The sequence below is a fragment of the Neopelma chrysocephalum genome, unplaced genomic scaffold, assembly GCF_003984885.1.
Source record: "Neopelma chrysocephalum unplaced genomic scaffold, ASM398488v2 Primary Assembly neopelma1_82, whole genome shotgun sequence".
Classification (NCBI taxonomy): domain Eukaryota; kingdom Metazoa; phylum Chordata; class Aves; order Passeriformes; family Pipridae; genus Neopelma; species Neopelma chrysocephalum.
Window position 1 is genome coordinate 3041423 of NW_020897744.1, and position 23420 is coordinate 3064842.

Consider the following 23420-nt stretch of genomic DNA (forward strand, 5'->3'; position numbering starts at 1 on the left):
ACCACTACAACTGGCACTCTGGATCGAGACCCTGCTTTCCTTCCAACAGGGAACACACCACACTCGGAACAGCCTTTCCTCCCTGGTTTCTCCTCAAGTCTCTCTCAACCTACACATCCATGTCTTGAGCCAGGCTTTTTTCATTTAGCTCTTGTTCAGACCTACCTTCCAGACCTGTTTTCCCAAGTTCCTGTGCTTTCATGTGAGCACTGAAATGAGATATCCTGAGAGTGGTTCCCTGAACCTTGGCACCTGGACTGTAAGTAACCAGGCCATAAAAGAAACCACCTAATCCTGCAGCAGCTACACTTTGCTGGAATTTGCTTAGATTGGAGATTCCTGGGTATAAAGGCATTTAAAAAGCTCTGAGCAACACAAAATACGCTGTCACAAAATCAACTATATGATTCCATGAGATTAATTGGGGACCTACTCCCACTGTGGAGCTGTGGGAACTCTTATATCACTGCCACCAGTAAAACAACTGCCCTAATTTATAGGCAGCTGTTAAAAGGGAAAAAAGCTTGTCAGAGGACTGGAAAAGCAAGTCAGAAGAACTCTTCAAACGCAAATGAAACCAATTAGGATTGTGGGGTTTGAGTTTTCTTTTTTATACAAAGTCCTTTAAAATGTCCTTTGAAGAGCGGTGATTTATATTAATTATGGTTCCAAGTCAATGCAGGTGTAATCAGCTCCAGCTATAAACTGTCAGCTACTCAGATGCATCTTGCCTTCTGAAAAGCTGAGTGGTATATTCAATTAACTTGTTTTTTTCTTCAGAGTCCTACGAGCCCTTTTTGCACAGTCTGATCATCGTTCATCAGTATCATCCACAGATCCTGGATGAGTGGAAGTGCACACAGCTCAAATCCACTCATGTAGCAAAAGGCAGACACTGAATATCCATTTGCAAATGACTGTTTCTGGGGACTATCCTGGATGAAAGGATGAAATTCCCTGTGGAGTGGCTTTCCAAGTACTGTTAGTTCAAAAACTACTGTAGGACACTGGCTTGAACAACAGCCCTGGCTCTTGTTCCAGCCAGCTGCTACACTGTACTCCATGTGCTAAAATACACTAAAATACACTAAAAACACATTAAAAATCCTCCTTCTCTGTGAGAACTGCTGCAGCTACTGCAGTGGGGTCAGGTAATTGCTGCCAGGCTGCATCCAGAGGGGATGATCCCAGCAGCCTGACCAGCACACCTCGACCATTAACATCATACCATGAAATGTGGAAGTGGAAGGTGTCCTTCTCCATGGCACGGAGGTTGGAACTAGATGTTCCTTCAGGTTATTCCCAACCCAAACCACTCTGGGGTTCTGTGATTCCATGATAAAGTAAAGTATGTTACACCCACTCCTGGGTGCCAATCCTGCTGACTCTGCATTACTCTACAGATGCCCTATGCTATTAAGTTTCTTAGAGGATTATCAGCCTGGTTTTCAGACTGGATTATAGTGTTATTAATTACTGTTACACTGAATTTTAAAGGTGACAGCCCCACAGCAGCAGGAAAATACAAAGAACCAGCCCACATGCTTTGGACAGGCAATATCACGCTGGGCAGGATGACTGATCTCTTAGTGGCCAATGTCCCCCACATCCCTCTGCTTTCTAATCTTCAGAAAAATGGCTCTTTGCCTAGTTTAGATTTGATTTATCGGATGACATGAAGTCCACCCATTTTAATTTTATCCTTCCCTATTTATATCTCCCCTCTCCATATTTTTTTCTCTGAACGCTTTCTCCTTCAGGTGCTTGCTTCAGGGAGACAGAGTTAAACATTAGCATGGAATCCGAACTCAAACAGAAAACAGTGAGTTCTAGATCAGCACCGACTCTTATTTAAGACAGAATATACTCATGTGAGAATCTAATCACTGTTTTCTTGCATGTTCCTCAGTGAGCACATCACTCCGAATGAGTAATGCCCCAACTCCCAGGATGAACAACCCTGTTGATGTCATTTGTACTGGCTGAGCACGAGCCCTGCCTGGCTGACAAACTGCAGACACGACTTGGACAGTGACAGATGAGCTCTGGTGACTGCCCTGGCAGCTTCAGGAATCACACTTTAGCACAAAGTTGATGAACTAAAATCGTCTCTCGTGTTTCAGACGCTCTGGTGCCGTAACTGAGAAAAGCATCATTAAAGCAAGATGCCAGACACTGCTCTGAGAAGGGGGGATGTAGCTCCAGATTCCCTTCTGCTGATAGATCCTTAACCTCTGCCAGAGGGAAGTGGTAATTCCTTAAACTACTGCATCAGCATCACCAAGTGCTCACCCCTCTTGGTGCCTCTCCACCAGCTCTCACACCAGGAACCACCAAAAGACACAAATTTAGCAGGATGGACAGACAGCTGATTATTCAGGTTGATGTTCCAGTGCTGTTTTGCTGTGATACCATTCAAGAGTTCAAAGGATCAAAAGGATAAACTATAAAAATCAATTTTTTTCAATCTTTAGGGAAGTGAAAAAAAAACAGCCTGAGCCTGACTTCTGAAAACATAGGCAGTGAGGAAGCAGCAAAGCAGCAGGCCAAAAGGCAGAATTCAAAAATTAAGCACAGACAGCATGTAGATAAAGAGACAAATGAAACTGTCCTAAAGGAAAACAGATCTCAAGGGGAACAGAAGGTCACCCAGAGGCTTTTTCTACATTCAACAGATGTTCTCACAGCCTTCTGATTTACAACTATAAGACAAAATGCTACCCACAGTACTAGAAAATATGGTGCTGAGAAGAGAAATTATGTGTAAGAAAAAGCCTAAGAGGCAAAATGAAACGACTGTATTCAAGCATCTACTTTTCTAGCAAGCATTTTACCAATCTATGAAAAAATATCTAACAAAAAGCCTTGCTAACCTCTAACTTGCACTTGGCTGAAACTGCTCAAGCAACAGACTCAAACCATAAGCAGTCAGGAATGCAAAGTTTATACTAAGGAAAACAAAAATGCAAATGTTTGAAATAAGTGTATGACCTAAGATGTTGATGTTGGCAGTGCCACACACCCCAAATGGAAACAGCTCACCCTCACAGACTGTGCCATGTGCAAAGTTTAGGGTCTCGTCAACCAAAGCGCTGCTGACCCACCTATTTTCAATATTCAGGGATTTGGGCAAGTAACAGAACTAGGCAGTGTTACAGAAATACAATTTATAGATAAAAAGCACCCTGATGTGCAGCAAGACAAGCATGTCCCTTTCCCAGGGCTGAGAGAGGGGTTTTGGAAGTGAACACAGGGAAGGGCAGTGAGCCATGGCAGCTCTGTGGCTTCCGTAATAAATAATTCCCAAGTCACTACATTCAAGTCTAAACCATCCCAAAATAACTACAGGGTTTTAGTAGCAAATGCTACAGCACATCAGTGTCATTCATACACACACACAGGATGAATTATCTGTGAAATGCAACTATGTGGTCGAGATAATTCAGTCAAGTCAGGCCTCACTAATAACTTCTATTTCACCCAAACTCGTAACAGTTAGTTATTAAATTCCCATTGCAATATACTCATACAGGAAGCAATTTTCACATTTCAGTTCCCCAATCCTCTAAACAATATAGAGCTAATGCTCTACACAGTACAATCTACAAGACAACCAAAGAAGGAATCAAGGAAGGAAGCAAGAAAACTTTATTTGGGAACTTAATTGGCACAAAATTCCTACAGCTAAAAATAAAAGGGGCACGTTCCCTCTGCAGCTCATATTTACTTTTCAAGCCTGGGTGCCCAGAGTTGCTCCTTACTTTATTGATAATGTATTGATAAAAACAGCCAGATTTTCAGAACTGTGCAACATATACAAGTATTCAGAGGGCAGCTGAAGCCATAGTTCTGCTCATCTTTGAGAGCAATGCTACTTTTATTTAGAGATCTAAAAACCAATGTTTCACTTGCTTAAGCACCTTGTGCATACAACTGTTAAGCCAGAGCTTATGTTTGGACTTAATTTCAAGTATTTAAGAGCTCCAACTAACTTAACTGGCCTTGAAGCTTAAAATGAGGCAAATGTTTACTAAATGGAGAATAGCTCAAGAAAATGATGCTGGTTTTCCTCTTCCTCTCCAGATACATCTGTGCACGGGCTTTCTAACCCTGGAAAGTGAAACAGGCATCTGACCCCCATCCCTGAATCTTGCTGTAAGAGAATGCAAAGACAAAATCCCTCTCCAAGTGCAGCACGAAGCCCTGGCAGATGCCTCGTTCCATAACGGAACCACTGCTGGGAACCAGAGCTGTGCTCATTAAACAAATGTGGATGTGGGATATTTTACTGCCTCCACGCAGCCCTTCCCAGCTGCACATTTTAACAGGAGCTTTTTTAAATGGAGCACTATGTCTGAACTTCTCAGAGGAACAAAACAACCATAATTACCAAATCAGAACGTAATCACAGAATGACATTAAGCGCTGAGTCACGTTAAGACCTGCTGGTGAATTCTCGTGGCAGAAAGTCATTTTCAGAAGCTTTTAAAGATTTGGTCTGTGGAGGAGGTAAATCAGAAAGTAACAGCTAGTCTATTAAGATAATTTCAAAGATTAAAGCGTTTGTTCATAAATTAAATGTGCAAATCTGTACGTTCACAGTGCCACGTACAAATGCAAGCACAAAATATGAACAAACAGATATATACACAAATAATTGTGTAGGGTTTTTTTTAGTTGGTGAAACAAGGACAAACACTTTGGAACATGCTTTTCCTAATTAAAACCATACCTTTTCTGCTTGCCCAAATAAAAGCCAAGTATGAGAAACTTCATCATCCTTGCTGTGCTTCTTTCAAGCTTTCAATGCTAATGTTTACTTCCTTTAGTCTCCTGAGACAGGACAATACAGTGCAAATGTTGAAGAATAAATAAAGCCACACTGAAGAACCCCAAAAAGCAATGAAAGAACTCAGGAACTGTCTGAAGGAGAAGTAATATTTGGTGGGGAACAAACCTCAGCATCACAGAGCAGAACAACCTGTGGGCCAAAAGCTATTGTTTATTTGAATAATAAGCCAAGAGTTCTATTTAAAAAATAAACAGTAAACTACAGTAATAAAGGAAATAGGGGTTCTGATCACTTCCAAAGCAATCAAGCACATAATTTAACTCCAGTGTAGGAGGTAGATGTTTGATGAGAAAATGACTGTTATTTCCTCCTTTGAGCAGTAATTTGAAATTGTTCAGCGCTAACACACTAATAGGAAAAAAACATATAAAAAAAGAAATAAAGTGAAAGACTGAATGATTGGATTAATGTCCCTCAGAGCTAATTAACCAAGTGAAAAGCAGAATATATTGAGAAAATAAAATGTTTTAAATCCTCTAAGATCTTCCATTTTCCAGAAGAATACTTTACATTATTACTTTCTAATCAAGAATAAAAGAGAATCTGCCAGCCTGGTTATGCAGAGCACACAGGTACAAGGTTGTCTGGTTTGACAGATGGAAATCTAGTTTTAAAAAGCACAGAATTAAAATCTACTTTTCCATTCAGAGAGAAGAACATGGAGCAATTTGTTCATTAGAAAAGATGCTTAATCTTCAACCCCACCACAGTTCAGCACCAAGCAAAGCTGAACCACTGTCATGGTTAGATGAACATCAGGGTCTTTTTTCTTCCTCCTTTGTGAATCACTGAGCCAGGAACAACATATGTTAAAGATTAAAACAGGAGGTCAAGATAGCTGCAGTGTGTACAGTGTTTTACCCTGTGGGGTATGAATTAGAATTTCATGCTCCTTTTGTTGCTATTGTTGTTTGAAAATAAACCCTGGCACACGGTCTGGAAAAGACAAATACGGACAATGGCACCAATTTATGCATAAAGACTTACAGAAGACCCTGGGATCAAAAGATCACAACATAAATTTGTTTTTTAGCTTAAATATATTTTTATCAAAATTGATTTATTATTTGCATACAACTAAAACCAGGGAATTTTGTAGAGGGAGAGTAAAAAACTAAAAAGCTGGCAAGGCAAAAAAGCAACAATAAATATACCTATCCTCTCACATGAGCAATTAAAAGCCTGCCAGGTAAATTCGACTTCATTCCATGGACAGGCAACATTGAGTAAAAGTTTGAGACATCAAAGCTCTTTGAGCAAGTGAGAGATAGACATGGCTTGTTTAGCATTTTGTTTAAAGCTTTTTTAAAAAGAAGACTGATGTGCCTGCATTATATCAACTGGTCAGAAGTTTTCATCATCATTTATTTCTGATTCAACTCCAGGAGCAACTCACAGCTTTTAAGAGGCAGGGGGAAGTTGAATGGAAAGAGAATCAAGGCAATTTTAGACCCTCATATTCACTTCTCAGTAGGTTGTCTCCCATCCATCAGCTGCAGTGAATTGACTTGCCTGCATGAAATCTGTGCGTGGATAATCTTCTCCCCATGGACATCAAAGGAAAACAGAGCAGCCTCCCCTGCTCTGCATTATTTCACACTCACAGAAGACAGAGGGTTTGTGTGTTCAGTGATTGCTACAATCTCCTTCCCCTGTCCTCACCAAAACCCCAAATGGTTCAAGACAGCAACTGAACAGCAAAATCATTTCCTTGCTGAGGCTCCCAGGCTCTGGATTTCACTTAAATGAACCATTCTGCAGTTTCCCAGCAGTTATTGAGCTCAATAGACTTTGATGCACTTTGATGAAAGAGTAAATGTACTGCAATTTCGGGGAGGCTTCATCTAACACAGCGTTAACAACCCAGCCAACTCAGATCACTGTAATGCTAGTTTTGGAGAAACCAGCCCTGGGAATTACAGGGAATTGCAATGGAACAGGAGTAAGTGCATCCCCAGCATTTCCATGACAACAGAAATTCAGGCTAATCCCCAAATGTACGAATATCACATTTTTCATAACTGACCATTAGGGACAGGTTCTGGATAAATAATGAACTGCCACTGAACTCAAATCTCGTGTCTGCGTTTCTGCAAGTTTTAGCAATGAGTTTTATCTAACTCTGACACTACAAACCTTGGAATATCCAAAGTATGACACTCTACAGAAACCTGACTTCTAATAAAGGCCCAAATTTCTTATATTTACCTCCTGGACTTCAAACATGACACAGAAGCAAACTATTTTCAATATTTTATGGGTAGGTAAGGTAATAAGGAACTAAGAAGGATTAACAAGGAGAGGAGGGAAGACACGAACAAAACCACACAGTCACCTGAAAGCAGCAAAAGATTATTGCATTTAAAGAAGGGAAAAAGAGACTGTCTATGGCAATAAAATAAATCTGTGTCTAAGCACATGAGGCTAACAAAGGCACGAGACAGGCTCCACATCACGGCTTATGACTAAGTGCCTAAGCACAGCTCATGAAGCCTTAATGCTCTTGGTTGAGTTGATGATTGACACTGATCTCCTCAATCACAAAACACAGCATTAATTCCTCAGCTAGGAACATTCTTCCAAGAGACGCCTTCAGTGTTATAATCTCTATTCTGTGGCTACAGAAGAAAAATAGTCCTGCTGGTACCTCTTTAATCCTTCCCCTTTTTGCAGCAAAATACGATCCTGTTACTCCTCGCTTTGGTTTCAGGTTAAGATGGCAAACAGATGTTCTCAATGCAAGAGATCTTCATTGAAATAATATCCTGATTATAACAAGCTCTTTATTACCACGGGGGTTTGGATTCCTAAGGAGATCCTTCCGGGAATATAATCATCTCTTTCTATTTAGTGACAATCCCTCTTTACATCAGAATTATGCTTAACAGATTGGCAATGGCTACTTTCCATGAGGAAGTCTGTTTATATCCATATCTCATTCTGCATCACTGCTCACAATTCGCTATCAGTCATTAATTTCTTTTTAGCACGTTTGGTTTTAGTGTAACACAGAACTCTGCCACCAAAACAACCATGTCATGGCAGCTGCCAAAAAGTGAACTACAGGATTGCAGAGCTGCAGCAGCAAAAAGACCCAGGTCAAATATAATCTTAGTTGCAATACCCTAGTAACTAACCTTTAGTGACTCCATCAAGCATTTTAAACATGTGACACTGAAGCAAACAAGAGGTGGAGAATCTGTCTGAAAGAAAGATGGGGCAAGTCTCTAAGGAGGTCTCAGACAGGAAGCTGAGTGGATTTGAAACAGTGGATGTAAAGATGTGCATAAAGGGATATATTCAATCACTGGCCATGAGAAAGTAATTATTCAATTGATCTTCAAGGTTAAAGCTGCTTCCATTTAAGCTTTGAACAGTCAGAGGCATTGTTACTCACCAGCTGGATTTCAACTGCCGTCACAGGCCTGTGGTTCAGCAGCTGGAGCTTTTCTGCCCTGGTTAAAAGCAAAGTGTAAGACAATCCACATTACTATGTAATTTGAGGATCCCCTCAACTGACTGGTGTGATGCAAATACATTCCTGATAACTTAGGCATGAAATGCCACTGCCAGGAATAATTCTGACTGGGTTTGCAGTGTGGTTTAATCGACATAATTTGGGTGTTTTAAACACAGTATTTTCTTGTGTGTTTAGACAGGCTGCTGTTGCCACCTCTAGTCCAAGGTGGCAAACAGAGACATTTAGACCATTACTGTACAAGCATTAACTAACATGCACTGTTACTTTGTTAAGGCTGTGCAGAAATGCTAAACAACTCATCAGAAATCAGAAACTCTTCTGTTGTGAACACACAACCACAAGAACAATTATCATACCAAAGAAGTTACAATCCATCAGCCAAATGGCAATAACTTGTTTATTCTTTTAGCCCGTCGCAAACACAAAGTAAACACAAATAGACAACTATGAGTAAACTACAATTTTGAAGAACTAAATCTTGGAATTTATTACTATTTAAAGGGCATCTTTGATGCATGTTAAAACCAATTCTGAAGGGTTTTCCCCCAGATTACTGCACCTGTGGGTTGCTTAGAAAGGAAACCTTCTGGCTTTCAAGAGCGCACAGATCACTCCACGCAAGCGTTTACAACCAACGGGTTGATGTCTGTGTGTCTGGAGACACCTCAGAGACACCATCTCATCTCAAATGGCCTCTGAGAGCATCTGCCCCTGAAATCCAACCCCTCACCAGGCACTCCAGCCCTCCAGCAGTCATGGACAGGCACTGGTGCGTGGCCAAAGCCCGAGGGGCTCAGGAGAAGCCTGTGAGGAGCAATGCCCTGCTCTGGTCGTACATTCACACACGTGGACGTGTCCAGAGACTGAATTCAGCACTTCAGCAGCACACAGCTGACACCCAGAGAATAAGGCCCTGCATTTACCCACTGAACACACAGAATGAGCAGCACTGCCATCACATTTTCCTGGCTGATGTGTCCTGAAGGAAAAATCCTGTATTGCCACAGACTGGATGATCCAACAGACCCTCTTCAGCTAAAATGCCCATGACTCCAAGTGACTTGGTGATGGGAACAAGAGAAGAGAGGGGATTGTGGCTCAGCAAAGACAACTGCTCTGCTGATACCAAACTTTGTTACACCAGAGGGTTTTGTGATATGTAACCACAGCCCTTAAGAACAGAAAACAGCTCCACAGAGATGACACGCTGACTGTCGGTTTTAGATCCAACCTGCTGGCAACAAAACCAAAATCCTAAAAAAAAAAAGGCAATTTTTAATTGACCCACCTAGTCACTGAGTTATTCTGCCATCATTTTTATAAATGCTGGAAAATCGTTTTAATTATGACTGTCAGCTTCAGAAGAAAAGCTTGTGATTTTTAAATGAACAATTCACAACAGAAAGCTCAAAGAAACCCTCCTATTTACTTACTATTAGTTTGCTTTGCTTTTGGATAATCAAGGATGAAAACCAAATATGTTTCCACTGGTGGGAAGCAGCGAATACACCTCCTTTTTTTCCCCCATGCTAATCACTTGGATCTATTTGGCAGCTTGATGTTTACAACAGGAGATGTGGAGAGCGTGGCAGGATTTAACTCTGAGCTGAGAGCACCACTTGTGGCTGCTTCACTGTCAAAGAGATGAGGTATTTATAACTGCTGCCATCTACTACTGTCATAACTAATGAAAGGACAGAAATAAAACCTCAGTAATGACAGAAGACAAGTACTGAAATCCTTTAAAATTGAAAGCAGGTCATTTAAGGAGTCGATGAGAAAAAACCCACCCGTGTAGAAGTGAACAGAGCTGGGTAAAGATATTAAATACCATCTTCACTGTACAAAAATCTGGCCAATTCAGCTGAATGCATGAAAGATTTAGTGCTTTTTCCTCAAGAGCTGGGAACTGCCTGGTTCAGTGCCTGGAGCACTCAATGGAGGTGCAGAAGCTGGTGCTCCAGTCCTGGCTTTCAGTGTTATTTGCTTTTTAGTCCCTGGCCAGGCCTGTGTTTGTGCCTCAGTTTCCAGACCTCTGAAACAGAGACAAGTTTCTCTGAGGACACCTATTTGTAAAAGACTTCCCCCTCCTCCCAGAGCCCTACTTACAAAGACAAGCTGTGTAATGAATTCATACTTTATACAAGTTTCTCCCTGCACTGCACTCACATGCCACTTCTGAGATCAGAGCCTTTTCAAACAAGTCTTTCTTCTCTTTTGCAGCAAAACATATCTCAGTCCAATCCTACAGCTCCACCACAGCTGCAGACAAAGCATATTATTTGAATCTTACAAAAGAACACATAAAATAAATTTTCTCATCTTCTTGTTTTCCAAAGCAGCACCTCTGAAATTTCTCGCCAACAAAACTTCAGAGCCAAATAAACTGAATCAAACAGCCAAAGCCACTTCATGCCTGAGCTAAGGAATGCAAACCTGACTTATCCAGAGGTATTTTAAAGCAGGTAGAGCTCCATCATGTTTATCACAGGAAGATCACTGGCAGAGCAGGAAACAGAAATAAATTAAAACCAATTACACATCTAAAACAATCAATTAGTGAAATTGTTCACGTTTCCTGAAGACAAGAAATATGAAACACAATAAAAAAGGTCACTTCTCAAAGACCTTTTGCTTATAAGCATTAACATCACTATAACTCATTAGTGAATTGATAGAAGTTTTACAGTAGGGCCAAAGGGATCTCAAACACATAATTTCAGCAAAGGTGGCATCATTCAGGGGATTTGCAGTTTTAAAAATGTGTACAGAAGAATGAGAGATAACCTGCAAGTCATTAAAATATGTTATCTGAAGGATTTCATGCCTGTTTTTCATCAGCAAAGCTCCCTACTGGAAAAATTGATGCAGAACATCACAAAGGAATTCACACCAGGGTGCAAAACCCCCAAAAGCTACATAAATGGAGGTGCTTGTGTAGCGTGAACACTAATTAACACTAAAACATAACAACCTTTAGCCCTGTTCACACATAATTACGATGTAAGCAATGTATTTGTTTCATTTCCATAGAGATTGAATCCAAAGACACAGAGAAATAACCAACTATTCAGTAACTGCCATCTGAAAGTTGGTACCAGGCCAGTTACTTGCTGCTCTACCTAAACACTGTTCTGATAATGAAGATATAAAATTGTTTTATTTTGGAAAAATATTGCAAGACTGCAAAGGGAGAACTGATTGTAGTTGAAGATGTGGACAAACATGTTGACACGCACGTGGGTACACCACATGTTTGGGGAGATCTGCTCCTCCTGCAACAGAGAACTGTAGCATTTATCTCTCCTCCTCTGCTCAGTAAATATCCAGCTCCCAGGATTATTTAAGAAACACCAAGCCTGTGTGTGCAGTACATGAAGGGTTATCTCTGCTTATTCAGGAGTTCCATGTGAGCAGCAATTCCTGCTGTTTGCCCAGAACACAGACATGGACTCCAAGTGTGTGATCCAAGACCAGCCCAGGGGACCCTCTGGATGGTTTGGTCCCAGCTCTTCTCCCCCCTGTGCAGTTTCTGACCTTCCAGCTCATCACAAATGGAGTGACCAGGAGGCCACGAATCTTGGTATCCCCTGGAAACAAACACTCAAAAAATGTCTCTAAATCTCATTGGTGTGATAGAAAACTGGGTTACTGAGCCCTCAACACCTCAAAGCAGTGTATGTGGTATGAGCTGGAGCTCAGAACCCACCACACTGATCTTTTTAACACTGACACAAAAACTGACTGCCAGGATCAGGGGCTCTGTGTACTTGGAATTTCTTGACAGCACAGGCACAAATTCGAACCCGAATAACCCCAATTCTGTCAAAAATAAGCTTTAAGGAAGGCAAACTGCAAGCCTGAACATGCATCAGGATCAGTCCTGACTGCAGTATTTGCCATGGGCACAGACATAAGCCTGAATTTAGTTCATGCTCCCTTAAATCTAAAAAATAAAATTAACTTTTTTCAACTCCTATGAATTCATCTTCACACTTTCTAAGGAATGTCTGTTACACTGACACTCATTAAATAAAAAGGGTAACTGTCCCATTCATCTAAACAGAAGGTGAAGAATATTTTCAGCTTAATTGCCCCCAAACATACGTATTTGTATTTTCTCTGGACTGCCTGGATTTTAGCAACACTGTTTGGAACATGAAAGCTGCTCTTTCAAGAGAAGAACACATACAAAAGATGAGTGACAGCTGAAAGTAATTTTCTCACATAAAAGCAAGATTCCACTAATCAGAGTTAATGGGCCGTGTTACAGACTTGCACAGGACCTGCCTGGTGAGAAATCTCAAAATGGCAATTACTGCTGTGGGGCTGAGCAGAGCCTCCTGCTTCCAGGCCACAGCCAGCAGCTCTGGGACTCAGCTGGAGCCAAGAGCAGCATTTCCAGCTGAGGGCAAAATGCTGTGGAGTGGGCTTGGGGGACATACAAAGCTCAGGCTGCAGGAGACAAAAATGTGTGCAGTTATGGGCAAGAAAATGGGTCTGAGGTCTGTGTTTGAGCGGAGAGTGTCTGTTGTAGGAGCTGAGGATGGAGGGTTTACAAGAGTGTAATCCTAAAAAACAGTTCTCCTAAAAGACAAAAAACCAACCCCACTGTCATGTGTCTAACATCCCTCACAGCACAGACAGCACCTTGTTACAGTACATCAATTCTAAAAAATAATAAAAATAGTTACATTCTGCTGTGGAAATTAAAGACAAAATGTATCATATGCCATCAGCAGTGAGCAAATTCTTGCAGCATTTATATTTTAACCAAAATCACCTATTAGGTGTCTTGGTGTTGCCCATCTTTTATCTACTGAGCTCCTAGACAGTACATAAATATATAAGCAAGCACGTGCTGCTTTTCTAGTAAGAGATCTATAGGCCTGGGTGAGGAGAGAACAGTATCAGTGCCAGGACACAGCACACAGAGCTAAAAAAAAAAACCCCTTAAAACATCTGTGACTGTGCAGAGGCAAATTTATCCCCAGGAATGTATGTTTTATAGTTGCTAGGAAAACCATAAAGTCACAGCTGTATATATAACCACGGATTTTATTACTGCTGAAAATACTTCAGAGTCAAATCCCGCGGCCTTGAGCCGACCACGGCAACTCGTGTGTAACATCTGAACCCAGATCACAGGAGTCCCAAAATGTGAAATCACAGTGTTCTCTGCAATTTCAACCCAGGACATTTCTCCAGGATGAAATCTGAGGGCTGACAGTGGTTATCTGAATGCAAAACCAAAAAAAATGGAGCCACGCTGCTCCAGATCAGAGGGTTAATATCCAATCAATCCAGAGGGAAACACAATAGTCTTTGTAAAGTCTATTAAATGATGCCATTGTTAACCAAGCACCATCCTGACTTGCTGTTGAATATTCATTTTGAAAGCTTTGGAGGAGACAAAAATTACAAAGTAAATCGTTCAGCCTCTAATACTGTAGAGGTTGTAGTTTTTGGCAGGAATGAGGGAAAATACTTTCTAAAAGTACCATCGATTTTCAGCTCAACACTTCCCTGACTGTGTTGATTTAAAGACAAAAAGGGCAATGTTTCTGTCCAGTTTTTTTAAAATTATAGTAATATGCAGTGATTGGAAATTTGGTTATTCCAAAATTAGATCCAAGATAGGCTATCAGCAACAGGAAGAAGCACAAGTAGAGCCAGTTTTTATTTAACCATAATTACAGAGCTCAAGCTTAATAAATGTTCTTTTCATGCAACTCCACTCCCCCTACCTTACAAAATATGAAGCCATTCCAGGGAGAAAAACTGGAAAATTAGCTGCTAGTGGCATACTGTATTTCCAAGTACAACAAGGCTTACTGTACTGTGGTGTTAGCCAAAGCTTGAGGCCTCAACAAGGTAATAATAAAATTCACTGTCAGTTCAGAGGTTTCCATTAAAAGGGAAAAATCTCAGTTCTACAGTTTCAATTTTACCAAAATAACTGATGAAACAGATAAAAAATTGTGGAGAAAACTGTGCTTTACCAAACCTTACTGGCTATATCAGTGAAATATATGTTTAGATGTCTTTGAATTTGCTTCATTTAGCAAGGCAGCTCTCTGAAATGACTCTGAAAGGTTTGTTTGCACACCTTAGTATTTATATTTAAAATTTGCCTTTTAAGTGTTTGGGGTTTTTTTTCCTGCCTGTAACACTAACGAGAAAAATCCATCAGCAAATGGATGTTAGTCTGTTAATCTGGTATTTTGAGTAGCAAATATCAGCAATAACTGATGACTCGAGGTGATTTAACAGGAGCTGCACATTTGCCAGCGCAGTGCTATCAGCTCCCTCCTGTGCAGCCTGGCACACATCCTGCACAGTTAGTCCTGCAGGCTTGGGGAAGGAGGGCTGGAAAAATAAGAATTCCCTTGATTAAAAGCTCTGTCGTGCCTCAATTGCTGCCGTTTCTCCGGATGGTGTCTGGTGTCCCTTCCCTCCCTGGGAATTCTCCCATACACGAGCACAGCCTAGTGCCCAGGGCTGTAATCACACGCTGAGCAGGGGAAGCAGCTCATCCCACCGCCTGCCTCCAGCGCGTTTTTAGGTAGGGCTGCAAATCCCTCTCTTACCTTCAAAGTCCTTCTATTAGAAAAGAAGTTTCTGAGCCTAATTATGAGCTTGAAGACACCGTTTAATTGTTTCCTCCTGGATTAGAGGCAGAGGAATTTAAAACAGAGGAAGCAGCCTGAGAGGATGGGGTGTTTCTCTCCAGTCATGCCCTTTAACCAGATTGATTTGTCTGAGGACAGACATCAACTAACACATATATCTTTATCTTAAATCAAACCAGGTACCTTCAGAGAGCAGACAGTGTTTGACCAGCTAAAAGATTAAGGGAGAGAGCCCATCTTGGATTGCCTTACCCAGAAAGGAAGCAGCAAAGACAAGACTCTGGAATTCATTATTCTTCGTGGGAGGAAAGGTCATTACAGAGATCATGCAAGGAAGGTCCTGGAGAGCAAACACTGCAGGTTCTTTCCTCTCAGAGAGAGAAGAAAGCTCTCCACCAGATAGCTGGAATGAAATCTCTAGTGAAGCCTTTTATACAAACACCACCTCCATCCCACGGAATGGAAATGATCAAAGCCTTTAGTTTTTCATTTATTCAACAAGAGAGCAGCGTTGAAATGACCTTGGTTATGATCCAAAGGGTAGTTCAAAATTTCCTTGCAGGCATTACTATTTTAAGTGGTTTTAACACCAAGTGCATTATATAGTAATTGCACACCATATGCTTTCTGTGTTTTGGTGTGAAGAGGCTGCCAGATGGGCTCTGACACTTCTAAACTGAAGTGTCTGAATGGAAAAGATTAGAAGATGGAAAAAGTGGCAGGATCACACTAAACAATTCTGTTCCTTATTTTGCAAAGTGTATGGCAAATGCAGAGTTGGCAAGTTCTTTACCAGATGACAAAGATATTAACCAAGTAGAAGCTGTACAGGATGCTCACAAAACTAAGGTATCACCACCCAATGTGAGTTCTGATAAGCCATAAACAGAGTAAATTTGTCACATAAAATAGCAGTTGGCTCTTCACTCTCATCCTTCTGCCATTATGCACAAGGAAATGACTTGGGAATAATCCTCTTGCTTAGCTTACAGACTGATTCAGAGGAGAAGGACAGAGAGGATGATACCTAAACCCAAAGGCACCTCCTAGCATCCATAAAAAAATTAAATAGTCAAAAAGCTCATTTAAAGCTTGTAGCTATTTCAACCTTTGCAGCAGTGCTGTATTCCAGCTCACTGAACGAGCAGGAGTGGGAAGGTGAATATTTGGGTAGATCCTCTACAGAATATCTCAGCACTATGGGACAGAGATTTTGTAGTTAGAAGTTTCTGTGTTATGACTCAAATAATTTAGTACTTCAGTCTTGCAGATCCCATGCAGGGGAGCAGCTGCAGTCAAGGTATCTAATGTGGTAACAGAGCTCTCCTGACTTTTTGTAAGAGTTAACCCCGAGGTTCTGGTCAAATTCTACCTGAAAGAAGTTTAAAAATGAGCTTTAAACAAAAATAAACCCTGTGACTTTTAGTGGGACTTTCATACCTACATCATTCAGTTACTCTTTCTCTGAAAAATCCTACTCTGCCTTTCTGACTCCTGTTGCCTTTTTGCTGTGATAGATTGTTCTGCTGGTGCCTTCCTCAACTGCTGCCCTGTACAGACAGAACCAGCCTATTTCACTTCAAACAGGACTGTTTCACATCACCAGAAATGAAGAATGCTCACTATTTACTCAAGAAATAGTTTGTTGCCAGTTTTAAGACACTTTCACTGCCATACCACCAGCTCTTTACAGTAAGCAGTATTTTTATAAGAGTATTTTCTCCATGCTTCAACACTTCTGTGTCAGAAAATAATTAGGACACCTTCCCCACTACATAAATTAGTATCCTGCTATATAAAATGAGGACTAAACACTGACATACTGACCTGGCAACTTTAGTTCTACCAAAGCAAGCACTACAAGCCCAGTTCCAACATCCATGACAAAGCTTCCAAGTACCAGCACTCCTATGTCTGCAATTCCAGCAGCCCCAGAGCTGCTGATATCCTGGATGAGAGTGATTGTTTGTAGAGAGGGGGCACTGAAAGTCAACAAAATAGCTGACAATCTGCTTTCTACTCAACAACTTCTGCTTTGGACAGGGTAAAAAACTTGCCCTGTAGCACTGCACCCTCCAGATGTCTCACTGTATTATTTGTTTTTGTGATACAACCAAATTAATAAAAGCCTCTTTCCCAGGAGATAAACTCCTCGGGAGTCCTTCCAGCAGGGAAGAAAAATGCCATCAGTGTCTACACAGCATAAACCATAAACCACCCCTTTGAAGTGAAGGAGGAGTCATTTAGAAGCAGCTAAATATTAGTTTCTTTCTGCTTTAAAAATCAGATGAGCCATTGGAGCTCTCTGAGCAAGTGGCCAAGTGGTTCCATTCCTTTGGGTCTGACTGTTTACAACAGGCTTCACTCACACTCTGCACAGAGGTTCAAGAGGATTATGTGTTTCAAGCACTGTGAACAGCCCCTCACACCACTGCCAAAGAGGGAAAATGCCCTTTGAGTCTCCTTGTAACTGTGAAGGAAATCTTTTATTTTCTATGCAGAAATTCCCCAAATAAGAATGAACTGTATATTCAGCCTCATTAGAAACTGCAGAGGGAGGGTGGAAGGTTGATTGACATGATATTTTGGTAACTGAAATGTATATAAATATAAATGTTATACAAATATGAGTGGACCAACAGCACATAAAGAAAAGACAAACATCTTACTTTCCTAAACTCAAGGAGAGAGCCCAACCCTGAGAGATGATCTGCAGCAGTTGGGGTTCACAGATTCACATAAAAATTAAGAGTAACATTCTGTCCCATACTTCTACACTTTTATTTACTTATCCTTCCCAGGAATTTATTTCCTTATTGCTTTTTTTTTTGCCTTTTAGAAATTAATACATTTTTGCCTAAGGACATTCATAAAAATAAGATAATAACAAACCAAGGATGAGTTGAGGGGGGGATTTTTTTTTTGCAGTTCTCTTACTGTGTTCAAAACCTTTTTACAACTTTTTCCACAGAAAACACATTATGAACTCTTTGTGCTTGGACCATGTGAAACCATTCTGAAATCAATATACTGACAAGAATCTGTTTGAGAAATACATTGATAAACACAAGCCCACTGAAGGAAATCCTCATTCATGTAGGACTCATTAATGACCGAAGGAAAAGATGTTTGGCTGAGTATTTAAATACTGGCAGAAAACACATGCATTAAAACCAGACAGATTATCACACTGTACATGGGGATCAGTTTTTCTACACTGCCATGAGTTTATACTTCTGTTCAAAGGCACATCTGTACTTACTTGGTCAGCTTATGGCCTTTCATTGCAATGAGGAATTCTCTCACAGTCTCGGGGCTCTGGTACCTGCAGGGTGTTTTTGAAATGTACTTTAGTGTCTGCAAAGGACAGAAAGAAAGAACATTTCATTGCACAGTTACTATTTGCTTTACCACTCGTGTATGAAACAAGCAGATCTTGAAAAGCCTCCTCAGTACTACTCAGAAAAATTGGGAAAGTCAGCTCAGGTTTTGGGGTTTGGCTTTCTATTTTTTTTTAACATATGGAAGTGCTGTCGTAGATGAGACAGGTCACTCAGACTGTTCTGTCTTCAATAAGAATATACTGAAATTTTCTGAGTAAGAAATCTTATCTAACTACAACTTCATGTATTTGAAACTACATTAATACTTATCCACAAAGCCCCAGTGAATTCCTTCCATAAAGACACAACCCAGCCAGCTCCCCACACACCCAGGTGAGAAATACAGCTGTGACTGTTCCCTCTGTGGCTCTGGACCAGCACTTATGTGACCTGTCCAGAGCCCAAAGCTGCACGTTGAAGGGCACAGCAAAGGAGGGAGTTTTAGCTCTGTCTACTAAAAACCCACCTGCTGTTCTGTGAAAAGACATTTGCTCTCTTGGTCTGAAATAATCTCAGGTCATGAGATTATTAATCTCACTGTGATCAAGACACACAGCTGTGCTGGACAGTATCACTTATTTACTCTTCCTTTTCAAACCAATAAATATTTACAGATCTGCAGCTATTTTAAAAAGAACCAAGATGGGAGGCTTGGGGGTTTACTGTGGTGTTTATTTTTTTTATTGTTTTGCTTTTGTTTTTTAAAAGCACTTAGGAAAGTTGAATTCCTATTCATCCTTAAACCCACATTACCTTCTGCCAAGTTTTCCTGTGCTCAGTGCCAGGGATACTCTCACTGCCAACCCATAAATCACTCTTTAAGCTCTCTAATCTATGGTTGTTTTCATCCTTTATCTGCATATTTGGCAATGCTTTCTTGAAGTTCACAGAAGCAGATTAGGTGGGTTGCCATGAAATCTGAAAGGACACTGTACTATTAGAAATGTTTATCTGACTTGAAACAATTTATCTTTGCTCCATTTTTTTGCATGTAACACCCACTAACCTCAGCTAACTTTTGCAGATGTTACATTAGTTTGCTTTATTTAAAACAACACAATATCTAACAGATGGACAAGACACAATGTAATTTGACCTGAGTAAAAAAACCAATTTGTTGATAAAAACCCCCACGCAAAATCCAGTTCACAGCTGACTTTTCACTGGAAGTAGCTTAGAGTCTTCTTTAGTATTTACTGTTGCTTGAATTAGACCCCAAAATGAAGAGTTGGAAATAATAAGCCTCAATTTAAAAGTCAAGGAAATCCCTGCTTCGTCTGCACTGTGTGAATCAGCAGCTGAAGGGTTTAAAAGAGCACTGCCAATGCTGGTCTGGAATTTAGGAAGAAAATCTTCACCTGCTGATACTGCACAGCACTTAAAGCTCAAAATATCAACACAACTGACTCATGATGCACTTAATGCACTGCAAATCAGTCACATGTGTGGTAGGATATCCCATGCACAGATTATCAATAATAATAATACTCCCATAATACTCTGAGTTTCTTTGTCAGAAAATCTTTAAGCTGAATATTTATATTTGAAAAGTCAGAAGCCAAAAAAGTTGAATTGTGTTCACAGAGCAGAAAACAACAGATACTGGAGAAAAAGATCTACAAGAAAATATGTAAATGTATGTTCAGTGTATTTCCATTAAAATCTGCTCTCATTTAAAAATGCTTGGTAAGGCAAAACAGGCTTCAACAGCACATGATAATTCATCCTGTTTAACAGAGAGAGAGTTGATGAAACATAAATTTCAGGACCAGTTTCACTGGACTACTGAGAAATAGATTTAAAAGTATAATAAGGCGCTGGATAAACCTCCTTTCTGTAAGCCCTGACTGACCTTTTCAGATGAAATCAAGTTGTTATTCACCAGTGACGACTGGAATGAAATCATCATATTGTCATGTAACAGAATTATTTAATAGGAGTAATTTCTTTTCCAGTTTAGTTGTTTCTTGGTAATTTCAAATCATGAAAATGACAAATATACAGCAAAACAAAGTTCCCTTCATATTTCAGTACCAATGGATACAAGTCTGCATAGAGCTCGTGAAGACACACTCAGCAAGAACAGACAATCCTGTAAGATCAAATTCTGGTTTCCTTTCAGGCAAATATAAAGAAAATAGACACAGAGTTTACACCATGCACAAAACCAAGCATCCTATGGGTATTTAACATATAGAAATACAACAAGGCAATTAAAGCTTTAAGGTGCATCCTGATAAAATTTACTTACAGGATCTTTCTCAGCTGTTTCAGAGAGGTACAGGGAGAGACTGTCAGTCTCCATGAAGGTTTAATTTAGATTTTTTTGTAAGCCACTATTTTGTTGAACACGAGGCTTGGGAATTACAAACTCTATACCTTTTCAAACAAAGCCAGAACTAAAACAAAACCAGAGCCTAGGTCAAATCTTATTCACATGAGCAGTTCCAGTGCTTAATGGAATTACTCATGCAAGCAAGGCAAAGTGCTTTCAGCTCACTGTCCACCACGGTGCTGCTCATGCAATTCTCCAGTACAGACACAAAGGGTCACACTGCAAGTCCGTACTAAGTTGCTAATTTGAGATATTTAAAATGTTAATATTTGTATTATATGATTTGAGGAGCTCTTCCTAGCAGGAGATGAAACATTTATTACCAACCTGGCGTCCAGCTGATGTTATCTGCACACGTGATTTTGTTTTTCTTTTGACCAAAAAAAATAGAATTTAAAATAATCTAATTTTAGTAGGATATTATTAGTTTAATTCTGTTAATAAAAAAATGCCATATGTGATCTGTCTGATCACATGATATCAATTCCTTAGACGACTGCAAGTTCTGCCCTGTGTATTAAAAAGATAGAATATTTGGAATTAAAAAAAAAACCCACATAAAACTACAAAGTTCAAAACCAGGGGGGTTTAAAATTCTTCTTGTGATAGATTTTAATAACAAGAGCTGCATGCCTCTGCCCTGAGAGCACAGTTACCCTGCAACCTGAACAAACTGACCACAGACCAGTGGCAAATCAAATATTCTACTGTGTTTCTTAATAGGGGAAATTTGATACTGAATTATTAATATGCAGACCTAAGGATGCGAATTTCTCCAGCTTGGGCTAATTTTCAAAGGACTTTGATAGTGTTACTCACCTCATACATGATTGTGTTGAGATTCTGCTGGCCAGAGCTCTGCTTGTTTTTCCCACTCTCTTTGCGCTGCTGCTTAAGATCAGTGAGTAACTGGAACACCTGAGGGGAAAAAATAAAGTGTTTTAGACCACTTGAGAGTATTTTACCTAAAAATATTATAACAGGAAAACATAAATGATCAACAAAAAAATCCTATCAACCAAACAGCAAAAAAAAGTGGCTGTTTTGGTGGATGCACCAGCAATTGAAATGGCAAATGTTTTGGCCCCAGAGTGATGAATAGGTATGTAAATTGTTTTTTAATAACTGTGACTATTTTAAACAGACTTTCAACACTTGTTCAATGTCACCCAAGAGCCCCAAAGGAGAAGCTGCCAGGAGGAATGTGACTTGTTTATCTCCTGTTCTGAACAGAGCTGGGTCATGCCCTGCTGTGCTGGCACCGAGCTCCCATTTACACGAGTGATGCTTGAAGCAACATCTCGCAGCAGTTTACGGCTCTACTGGATTTGTTATGACAGATGCACCTACAACATTAAACTGGATACATATCCTGCCTCCCAGAGAGGCATTTTTCCATTGTTTGCAAAATAAAAGTAAACTCTACACCTGTCACACTGCCAGGAACCCACTAATTCAAGGCTTGACCTACAGATGCTCCTGAGATTAATGATCCCATCATAAATTCCAGTGGAGTTATTCATAAATGTTACAGTGACCAGCATGGTGTTGTGGTATGTTAAACCACAAAGATTAAATTAGCTTTCAGCACGAGGTAATACAAGCAGACGTTCTTGAAAAGCATGTAATGAAGTTGTCTTCACATTTATGATGCAACGAATATCAGCAGAGGAGTGAGATTCATCATTCCTAGACATGCAGCAAAACATGCAGACAGCATCAACATTACTCTTTTATTCCTATATTAAATGATATTTCTTCAGATGTTTTGCTTCTGGTTTTACAGTATATCCAGAGTCAACACCCACAGCAAAGTACCACTTCTTACTGTTTATCCCCTCATTTTTAACCAGCTTAATTCAAGATCCAGATCCAATGGCATTCCAAACTGACAGGACCACAGATATAAGAAAAAGCATTTCTAGACAGTGAGGAATATGAACATGATCAGCTATAAATCCAGCAATTACTTTACACTGCATCTTCTATGAAAAAGGAACCCCTGCCAATCCTGACCTGAAATCCAAAACTTGAGCTGTGAACTTTTACCCAATAAGTATCTGAAGAAAATGCAGCCAGGGGCAACAAAATACAAAATGACAACTCCAAACTCACAGAAAAACTGCAGGCATGGAACACACGTGTCAGTCCTGAATACTCCTGTCAAACACCACTTTCTGTGCAAAGTATCACCTCACTTTAGAGAATGTTGGCTGTGCCAGTCAAATTGCAACTGGGAAGAGGAGCCAATGGAAAGGTGTTGGTAGTTTTAAGAGAATCAGTACTTTGAAAAGCCATACTTGCTATTTTCTTTACTGCAATAGTATGTTTTTAACAGACAGACACTTAATATTAGTTTGGCTGACATAGTATCATCTATTTCTTAGGCAAGAGAGTTCTTTCCAAGTGCCTCATTAAAGCCCTTCTAACAGTCATCAGATGGTTGCTCTGCTGTTCACAGGCAGATGCAGCTCAGGATAAAACACTTTAAGATTTATTTCAGAACAGAATGAAACAGCTGTGCAATAAAAAACAGCTTCAGCAATAAAATAATATAAACAAAGCACTTGGGTTATTAAAACTGTTCCAGAAATTACATTAATAAACAAAGCACTGAAATCTTTGTATTACCTGGCTGAAGTTAAACCAACAAGACCACGACATTTCTTTCCACCTCACTAAAAAAACCTTTACTGAGGAGAGAGGAGAATTATTTTCTGCTGTAGATAAGTTCTGA

General features: G+C 40.1%; 1 protein-coding gene across 1 annotated transcript in view; it reads right to left on the reverse strand.

The window, feature by feature from the left end:
* CRCP (CGRP receptor component) overlaps positions 1-23420 on the reverse strand; it is a 29334-nt gene that overhangs the window by 1719 nt on the left and 4195 nt on the right. Inside the window, exons 3-5 of the mRNA XM_027690893.1 lie at positions 21503-21601; positions 18228-18322; positions 8250-8307 (exon numbers count right to left, since the gene is read on the reverse strand). Coding sequence (XP_027546694.1) covers positions 8250-8307; positions 18228-18322; positions 21503-21601 — 252 coding nt within the window. The remainder of the gene's footprint in view (positions 1-8249; positions 8308-18227; positions 18323-21502; positions 21602-23420) is intronic.